The sequence below is a fragment of the Haliotis rubra genome, unplaced genomic scaffold (genome assembly GCF_003918875.1).
Source record: "Haliotis rubra isolate DU_JTF1 unplaced genomic scaffold, ASM391887v1 Scf241, whole genome shotgun sequence".
NCBI classification, from domain to species: domain Eukaryota; kingdom Metazoa; phylum Mollusca; class Gastropoda; order Lepetellida; family Haliotidae; genus Haliotis; species Haliotis rubra.
The window spans coordinates 802,522-813,206 of NW_025766459.1; the positions used below are offsets into that span (position 1 = coordinate 802,522).

Sequence of the window (10,685 nt, forward strand, 5' to 3'; positions counted from 1 at the left end):
TAGGCGCTAAAAGGTTATAGTCATATGACTTTTTTCCACCGGGTACCCATTTTCCTGCTGGGTGAACAGAGACAATTTTGAACAAACTCACTTGCCCAAGGTGAGACCACATGTGTCACATGTGCTTCGTTGTGGGGCAGGACTCAAGTCCTAGAAACTCTCAGGAGTCAAGCTGCCAAACACGTTCACCCATCCATGGACTCTCCGAGCTCGACGCTGCTTAACTTCACCGATTTGTGACCTGAGCTTTAAGCACAGGACCACGCGCCACCACACGTGTACACAGCAAGGGTTACCTCATATTAGTGATGATTATATAATATATATGATTATGTTCGGATTATCCGCGGATTACAATGATGCTGTGCCATCAGCGACACCAGCACATGTGTTTCAAATGCTACACCACCTCAAAGGAGGTGTCGATAATGTCCAAAAAATATTCAAACTAAAATGATAAAGCCTTTCAGATGGCGGAAGTCAGAAGCTACCGATTAGGTGAAATGAATTCCCACAAGATCGCGTATTAAGGCTGCCACTTCTGTTTTTGAGTAACAATAATGGCAAGATACTTTATCGATCACAACATCTTTATTCTGTTGTCTTGTCATCGACAAACTAAGACGTTGTCAACTACTAGCTGTAAAATGAACTAACTAAAAGCCACATTACAGCTGTACTCAACCCTGACTAACCAGACACACGGACTAACTGATGACACGGATGTTGGTTCACGTCAGTTTACAAGGACACTCAATCACCAATACCACTGCCACCCGATCCCCAATGTAGCACTAGGAAAATAGTTGGTAATGTGATTTCCAGATAAATCCTAGTGACTGAGTTCAGTTTTACGCCGTACTCAGCAATATTCCAGCAATATGGCAGCGGTCTGTAAATAATGAGTCTGGACTAGACAAGCCAGTGATCAACAGCACGGGCATTGCTCTAAGCAATTGGGATACAATGACATGTGTCAACCAAGTCAGCGAGCCTGACCACCCGATCCCGTAAAACGACTCTTACTACAAGCATGTGTTACTGAAGATCAATTCTAACCCGGATCTTCACCGGTCAGATAAATTAGAAACTTGGAAAATCCTGTCTGGAGGGATCAAGACGTCATATTTCTAACATTTGGGTCGTCATAACGCCACCTTTGTCTCACTCCGATACCACACAGTCCTGAAGGTATGTGGTGGAATCCCCTTTCATGAGAACTATTTTGTTCATCAGAAAAGAACTCTTCTTCAAACGCGGACTTGAGAAAACGAAGACCATTTTATAAGGACCCGCTTGATGCTGCTTCAACTACACGCTTGTGTGGATCCCCACGCCTTTGTCGATCACAACAACACGACGTCGCTCTTCGACATTACAAGACTTGAATCTATAATCATATCTTGGTGTTTTTCTATCCAAAGATACCGTTCAATTAATTAAACTGACTCACAGCTGTGAGTCACAAGAGTGTTATACCATCGACGTTGTTATAACCAGATTGGATGATATGACGGGAAGAACTATACAGTACAAGTGGTTCAGATGAAGTTTAATAAGCTCCAAGACACATGCACGTGATTCCTGCTGGCCCTGTAGACACTGTACCCATAACACAAACAACTCCCACGTCCTGCCTTGTGTTTATACAGCGCCCTCTACATGCCGGAATAACGCAGATACACGGACCTCAAACAGGAATAATCGAAAGATAACACCACAATCAGAGAAAGAGCGATGACGTCATGGACGTGATAACATTGTAGCCATTGAGTGGTCACGTCGTGGCGAGGATTGTTCCGGTACTGGTCAGTCGGACGTACTCTGTGTGATTGGGGGATAACAGAGGTCAACTGCGTGATTATCAGGTCGGGGAGGGGTAACCTCAGATAGGAGGGGTCAACATGCTTTCATAAAGTTTGCTGACTGACGCAGAATCATTTCCAGGGATGACATCAGCGAAATAAAATCCAGTGATCTCACCAATCATCATTCTCCCAGGTCCGAGCTCAGAGGTCAGTGAAGTTGGCTAGACTTTCATTTTAGCTTTAGCGATTTAAATGATTTCTATTTAAAGAGTAAAGGATTTAATGACAGAAGTCATCAGCCTCTGAATCCGCGTGGGTCAGGGGAGATTGCAGACTTCAGTCTGGAAATATCCCATTCATTACGAAGGTGACCCGTTAGACGCCTTTCTGTGTCATTAATATCACAGAAAGCGTTACACATTTTTGAATACTGTTATTAGGAAGTAATCAAGAATAATCGATCATGTTATTGCCGTGGACTCCTGAGACAGATACGTTTGCCCCTTCTTGAACAAAGATATTAATTTCCATGTAAGAGGAAATTAAATGTCCACACAATTCCTTGACAGGTTAAAAAATAACCAAACAAGTTGCCTTGATGAAAAACTATATCCCTTCAAGAACCTTTCATGCAAGGATTTTTCAAACCGCTTCACCAGTAGTCGTAATAAGATGAAATCATCATATTTAGATGTAAGATAAATAAGACGGTTCCTTCAAGACAATACCAGTGTTGTGGAGTGAAGAGCTAAAAAAGGAGGGTACCGAAGCGACACGTCGAAGGATCACCTCGTTTCCAATGCCAACCTTACTTTGAAGTATTTTTTCATTACTGTAAAGAAATTGGAGGAAAAAAAAGTATTCTCGTAATTGTAATTTTGACACGTATAGTAATTAAAAAAGAACGCCTGAAGTACATGGAGGTATTCGTCCTCGTCGCCCCGTGTGGCCCAGTATATAGGTATTGTCTATGCGGAGGGAGTTCTTATAGAACACTTATAGACATAGGTAACAGTATGCTGGTGTATGTTTTATGATTACTAACCAGCTGCAGAGTCACGACGTGGGATCCTGTCCAGCCCACTGGTCAGAGGTCAGATCTCCGGACACGCCCAACTCGGGGTTCAGGAGATGTACAGGTGATGCTGCCACGCGCTGTACCAGTACTCCTGATGATAAGCTCCGACCGGGTGATATGAGATGTGTATCTCCTGGCGTGTACCACTATCTTCCATCTGGAAGTGATGAGGCAGAGCTGTTACACTACACAAAACACCTGTACTCCTCCACCTACCTTCAACTGATTAGTATCTGCGTGTCAAACATTTTTGTTGGGACCTCCCGCCGTTACGCCCTTCATCGCGCCCCTCGTTAATATCATGGGAAAACCTTTCATCCATAACACACGGGCGCAAATACATATGCACATTCGCAAAGTAAACCGGATCCGTTTAAAGAAAAACCTGCAACTACCAATCCGTGTTTCTTGACCATTTGTACAACGTGATTTACACACTGAAAGGCAAATGTAAACCTAGATACCAGATTGCAAAGAACGGACTTGTAACATCAGTAGATTTGTAACATCAGTAGACTTGTAACATCAGTAGACCTGTAACATCAGTAGACTTGTAACATCAGTAACATCAGTAGACCTGTAACATCAGTAGACTTGTAACATCAGTAGACTTGTAACATCCGTAGACTTGTAACATCAGTAACATCAGTAGACTTGTTACATCAGTAGACTTGTAACATCAGTAGATGGACTTGGAACATCAGTAGACTTGTAAAATCAGTAGACCTGTAACATCAGTAGACTTGTAACATCAGTAGACCTGTAACATCAGTAGACTTGTAACATCAGTAGACCTGTAACATCAGTAGACCTGTAACATCCGTAGACTTGTAACATCAGTAACATCAGTAGACTTGTTACATCAGTAGACTTGTAACATCAGTTGACCTGTTACATCAGTAGACTTGGAACATCAGTAGATTTGTAACATCAGTAGACTTGTAACATCAGTAGATTTGTAACATCAGTAGATTGACTTGGAACATCAGTAGACTTGTAACATCAGTAGACCTGTAACATCAGTAGACTTGTAACATCAGTAGATTTGTAACATCAGTAGACTTGTTACATCAGTAGATTTGTAACATCAGTAGATTTGTTACATCAGTAGACTTGGAACATCAGTAGATTTGTATAATCAGTAGACTTGTAACATCAGTAGATTTGTAACATCAGTAGACTTGTAACATGTGTAGACCTGTAACATCAGTAGACTTGTAACATCAGTAGACTTGTAACATCAGTAGACTTGTAACATCAGTAGACTTGTTACATCAGTAGACTTGTAACATCAGTAGACTTGTAACATCAGTAGACTTGTAACATCAGTAGACCTGTAACATCAGTAGACCTGTAACATCAGTAGACTTGTAACATCAGTAGACTTGTAACATCAGTAGACTTGTAACATCAGTAGACTTGTAACATCAGTAGACTTGTAACATCAGTAGACCTGTAACATCAGTAGACTTGTAACATCAGTAGACTTGTAACATCAGTAGACTTGTAACATCAGTAGACTTGTTACATCAGTAGACTTGTTAACATCAGTAGACTTGTAACATCAGTAGACTTGTAACATCAGTAGACTTGTAACATCAGTAGACTTGTAACATCAGTAGACTTGTAACATCAGTAGACTTGTAACATCAGTAGACCTGTAACATCAGTAGACTTGTAACATCAGTAGACTTGTAACATCAGTAGACTTGTAACATCAGTAGACATCAGTAGACTTGTTACATCAGTAGACTTGTAACATCAGTAGACTTGTAACATCAGTAACATCAGTAGACTTGTCAGTAGACTTGTAACATCAGTAGACTCAGTAGACTTGTAACATCAGTAGACTTGTAACATCAGTAGACCTGTAACATCAGTAGACTGTAACATCAGTAGACCTGTAACATCAGTAGATTTGTAACATCAGTAGACTTGTAACATCAGTAGACCTGTAACATCAGTAGACTTGTAACATCAGTAGACCTGTAACATCAGTAGACCTGTAACATCAGTAGACCTGTAACATCAGTAGACTTGTAACATCAGTAGACTTGCTACATCAGTAGACTTGTAACATCAGTAGATTTGTAACATCAGTAGATTGACTTGGAACATCAGTAGATTTGTAACATCAGTAGATTGACTTGGAACATCAGTAGACCTGTAACATCAGTAGACTTGTAACATCAGTAGACTTGTAACATCAGTAGACTTGTAACATCAGTAGACAACCATACAGTGGTAGTGAAGAACCAACAAACCCGTGAAGATCCGGGTTAGAAGTGATCTTCTGCAACCCATGTTAGAAATATTCCAGCTATATGGCGGCGGTCTGTAAATAATCGAGTCTGGACCAGACAATCCAGCGATCAACATGAACATCGGTCTGCGCAATTGGGATACGATGACACGTGTCAGTCAAGTCAGCGAGCCTGACCACCCGATCCCGCAGTCGCCTTCCACGACATGCATGGGTTACTGAAGACCAATTCCAACCCGGATCTTCACGGGTCGTTAAATCATGTCAGATCTAAATACCGATATAGGAATCGAACCCATACTTCTGGGAGCTTCTCACACGTTTTTAATTACAACGTACTTCGTATTGAAGACCCCTCGTGCAGAGCGTGTTTGCCACTTGAAACTCAATCGAACATTTGCGCCCTGGAGAATCCCGGGTAAATATATTGCCTGTCATGTGACGATAGATGGATGTGTGGCACATGATCCTTGTGCAAAACGAGTTGGGAAGATTCCTCGGCCCACAAATAATGGACATTGAATCATGTTGAACACGGACGCGAATATCCCGGGGGAAGATCAAATTCCTCAACCTATCCTCATTTAACGTTACACTATTGGTCTTGGACAACGTGGTACTTCCCAGTGTGTGGAAAGCTGGTTGAATACTGAAGGGCTCCTCTAACGACCTAGTTGACACAACTTATTGATGACCGTTTGAGCTAGCATCCTTAGCTTGTCTTTCGTTAACTAGAATGCTTGTAGAACTCCCCCTGGTCTATAGTGAGCCGCGCTGTGGGCTGTTTCTATCGTAAATCAGTGTTAAAGATTTATTAAATGTCTCCTTCGTTTACCGTCATGGTTTCTTGTCACGATGTTCAACAGAAACTGTATACTTTGAGTGCATTCCATGGCCGCCACCCGAGATGCTTGTGTGAACTACATGGTGACTACAGGGTGAGGTAGAGGCAAGGCACCCACTCCATGCCCGCCATCCGAGATGCTTGTGTGAACTACATGGCGACTACAGGGTGAGGTAGAGGCAAGGCACCCATTCCATGCCCGCCACCCGAGATGTTTGTGTGAACTACATGGTGACTACAGGGTGAGGTAGAGGCAAGGCACCCACTCCATGCCCGCCACCCGAGATGCTTGTGTGAACTACATGGTGACTACAGGATGAGGTAGAGGCAAGGTACCCACTCCATGGCCGCCACCCGAGATGCTTGTGTTGAACTACATGGTGACTACAGGGTGAGGTAGAGGTAAGGTACCCATTCCACGGCTGCCACCCGAGATGCTTGTGTGAACTACATGGTGACTACAGGGTGAGGTAGAGGCAAGGTACCCATTCCATGGCCGCCACCCGAGATGCTTGTGTGAACTACATGGCGACTACAGGGTGAGGTAGAGGCAAGGTACCCATTCCATGCCCGCCACCCGACGTTACCAACGTCCCAGACAGAGACTCGGCCGGACTGTTGTATCCTAGTTCTGTGATGACTGTCAGTCAAAACATGGATGACACAAAACAGTAACTATGTGGGAGATATCTCGCTCAACCAGATGCATGTGTACACCGCCAAACCCTTGCCTCCCATTCTCTCCATGCGTGCACGTTGCAAACATTTGAGACTAACACTTAACAACATGTTATGTTCCTTTACGAAGAACAAAAAACGCCGAGTAAAGTCAGACTTCATTGACAGCTCCAGGCAGGTATCAAAAATCTTCTTTTTGAACACGAAAAAAGACGAGAATGTGTTTTTTCCGCAGAGAAAGTCACGTAAAGCGCGCACATCGCAGAACAGTAAGATCTGATCAGAGCTCACCTCTCTTGTCGTAGGAGATCAGGAAGGCTGAGGATCCGTACCCAGAACACAGAACCGCTCGTAGACTAATGCTTAGTCTCTGAATATATATAATTTCGATAATAACACACAAGCCCATTTATATTGAAAAGGAGCCCAAGGGAGACCAGAGATTCCTGAACCTGAGGAAATCTAGACTTGCTTTATTTAGGGCTTTAGCACCGCAGAGAGGGCTTGGCAGTAGGGAAAATAATGTGGTTCAGGGACTGTGAGACAGACTAAACCGCTCGATGAATACAAATGTAGACTTATTTTCAGCAAGCGATATGTTCCAGATCAGCTTTGTTTTGTTGGAAGGTTTGCCCCAAGGATGTATACATACACAAGCACTTTCAACGTGGAAGAGTTGGTTTTCTATCAAAGACGAATGAGAAGAAAATTATCTTACATAATTTCTGCTTTTCTCATGATTGGCCTTTCACAGTAATGGCTGATTTGAAATAAAGATCGACAGTCAACTTGGTGAGACAATTTAAATTATCAGATGGCGACGGTGAATGGTAGGAGCGCATCAAGCGGCTTAGGCAAGATTAGTTTTGTCGTACAGACCCTGAAGCAAATATATCCAAAAAAGCCCACGCAAGTCTAGAAAATGTGACAAGTCTAGATTCCTCAGCTTCAGGACATGAAGAAAGTCTCAGGGCTCCTATTCATTATATATATAATTATTTTGCTATGAACTTTTTTTCAGTAAAATATGTTCATTTCAGAGACTAGTTGTTAGTCTAACGTTAGATTTAACCTGTAGGCAACGTGTGACTACTTCAACACTAGTTTGTACTGCTGTATCCAGGGTACCCTCAACTCCAGGATACCCTGAACTCCAGGATACCCTTAACTCCAGGATAGCCCCAATTCCAGGATACCCTCAATTCCAGGATACCCCCATCTCCAGGATACCCTCAACTTCATGTTACCTCAACTCCAGGATACCCTTAACTCCAGGATACCCTTAACTCCAGGATAACCCCATCTCCAGGATACCCTCAATTCCAGGATACCCCCATCTCCAGGATACCCTCAACTTCAGAATAGCCCCAACTCCAGGATACCTCCAACCCCAGGATACTCTCAACTCCACGATACCACAAACTCCAGGATACACCCATGTCCAGGATACCCTCTACTCCAAGATACCTTCAACTCCAGGATACCCTCAACTCCATGTTACCCTCAACGTCATGTTACCCTCAAGTACAGGATACCATGAACTCCAGGAAACCCCTAACTATAGGATACCCTTAACTCCAGGATACCCCCAACTCCATGGCCAGGATACCATCAACTATAGAATACCCTCTACTCCAGGATACCCTCACTTTCAGGATACCCTCTACTCCAGTATACCTTCAACTCCAGGATCCCCTCAACTCCATGTTACCCTCAACTTCATGTTACCCTCAACTCCAGGATACCCTCAATGCCAGGATACCCTATACTCCAGGACACCCCTAACTATAGGATAACCCCAACCCGAGGATACCCCTAACTCAAGAATACCCTCAACTCGAGGATACCCCTAACTCCAGGATACCCCTAACTCCAGGATGCCCTCAACTCCAGGATACCCTAACTCCAGGATACCCCCAACCCCAGGATACCCTCAACTCCAGGATACCCTCAACTCCAGGATACCCTCAACTCCAGGATAACCCAACCCCAGGATACCCTCAACTCCAGGATACCCTCAACTCCAGGATACTCCCATCTCCAGGATACCCTCAACTTCAGAATAGCCCTCAACTCCATGATATACCCATGTCCAGGATACCCTCTACTCCAAGATACCTTCAACTCCAGGATACCCCCAACTCCATGGCCAGGATACCACCAACTACAGAATACCCTCTACTCCAGGATACCCCTAACTCCAGGATGCCCTCAACTCCTGGATACCCTAACTCCAGGATAACCCCAACCCCAGGATACCCTCAACTCCCCCATCTCCAGGATACCCCCATCTCCAGGATACCCTCAACTCCAGGATACCCCCATCTCCAGGATACCCTCAACTTCAGAATAGCCCCAACTCCATGATACCTCCAACCCCAGGATACCCTCAACTCCAGGATACCACAAACTCCAGGATACCCACATCTCCAGGATACCCTTATCTCCAGGATGCCCTCAACTCCAGGATACACCCATCTCCAGGATACCCTCTACTTCAAGATACCTTCAACTCCAGGATACCCTCAACTCCATGTTACCCTCAACTTCATGTTACCCTCAAGTACAGGATACCATGAACTCCAGGAAACCCCTAACTATAGGATACCCCCAACTCAAGGATACCCTCAACTCCAGGATACCCCCAACTCCATGGCCAGGATACCCCCAACTACAGAATACCCTCTACTCCAGTATACCTTCAACTCCAGGATCCCCTCAACTCCATGTTACCCTCAACGTCATGTTACCCTCAACTCCAGGATACCCTCAATCCCAGGATACCCTCAACTCCAGGACACCCCTAACTATAGGATAACCCCAACCCGAGGATACCCCTAACTCCAGGATACCCCCAACCCCATGAAACCCTCAACTCCAGGATACCTTCAGCTCCAGGATACGCTCAACTCCAGGATACCTTCAACTCCAGGATACCCTCCACACCAGGATACCCTCAACTCCAGGACACCCCTAACTATAGGATAACCCCAACCTCAGGATTCCCTCAACTCCAGGATTCCCCTAACTCCAGGATACCCTCAACTCCAGGATACCCTCAACTCCAGGATACCCCTAACTCCAGGATACCCCCAACCCCAGGATACCCTCAACTCCAGGATACCGCTAACTCCAGGATACCCCGAAATACATGTTACCCTCAACTCCACGATACCTTCAACTCCAGGATACCCTCAACTCAAGTATACTCTCAACTCCAGGATGCCCTCATCTCCAGGATACCCCTAAGTACAGGATAGCCCCAACTCTAGGATACCTCGATCTACAGGACGCCCCCAAACCCAGGATACCCTTAACTCCACGATACCCTCAAGTCCAGGATACCTTCAACCCCAGGATACCCTCAACTTAGGAAAACCCCAACCCCAGGATACCCTCACTCCACGATACCCTCATCTCCAGGATACCCCTAAGTACAGGATAGCCCCAACTCCAGGATACCCTCAACTACAGCATAGCCTCAACTCTAGGATACCTCGATCTACAGGATGCCCCAACCCCAGGATACTCTTAACTCCAGGATACCCTCAACTCCAGGATACCGTCAACTACAAAATACCCTCAACTACAGGATGCCCCCAACCCCCAGGATACCCTCACTCCACGATACCCTCAACTCCAGGATACCCTCAACTCCAGGATACCCCTAACTCCAGGATACCCCCAACCCCAGGATACCCTCACTTCCACGATACCCTCAACTCCAGGATACCCTCAACTCCATAGAAAGACAGTAATTCCAAGGTATGGTAACGATTACCAGTCCATAAGACTTCCTACCTTGCATGTGCAAGTGTGCTAACACACAAGCATGTTCACATGGTCAGCAGCGAGTGTGCCCACCTGCATTGGATGGATCTGGGACCTTCGCCTCGTCGAGGCCTCGAAACTTCGATGAACGTCCTGGAGAAACTATTCCATATCCGAGGAAGGATTTGGCGGGGTTCATGCAGAGTTGGTGGACGATTCGGACGACGCCTGTTGAATGTAGCG

The 10,685-nt window shown here is 45.0% G+C and overlaps 1 protein-coding gene across 1 annotated transcript; it reads left to right on the top strand.

Annotated features, from left to right (window-relative positions):
* The first annotated feature begins 9,122 nt into the window (after positions 1-9,122).
* LOC124278787 (proline-rich extensin-like protein EPR1) lies at positions 9,123-10,418 on the top strand. The gene is made up of 3 exons (XM_046714562.1): positions 9,123-9,364; positions 9,553-9,874; positions 10,095-10,418. The coding sequence occupies exons 1-3, from the start codon at positions 9,123-9,125 to the stop codon at positions 10,416-10,418; spliced, it is 888 nt and encodes a 295-aa protein (XP_046570518.1).
* Positions 10,419-10,685: the final 267 nt, after the last annotated feature.

What these genes read in the sequence shown, in the direction of transcription:
- LOC124278787 (XM_046714562.1), top strand. Translation starts at nt 9,123, where the DNA reads ATGCCCTCAACTCCAGGATACACCCATCTCCAGGATACCCTCTACTTC. An exon ending in ACAGAATACCCTCTACTCCA is followed by an intron (nt 9,365 to 9,552) that starts GTATACCTTCAA and finishes CCTCAACTCCAG; the next exon opens with GATACCTTCAGCTCCAGGAT. An exon ending in CCAGGATACCCTCAACTCAA is followed by an intron (nt 9,875 to 10,094) that starts GTATACTCTCAA and finishes CCTCATCTCCAG; the next exon opens with GATACCCCTAAGTACAGGAT.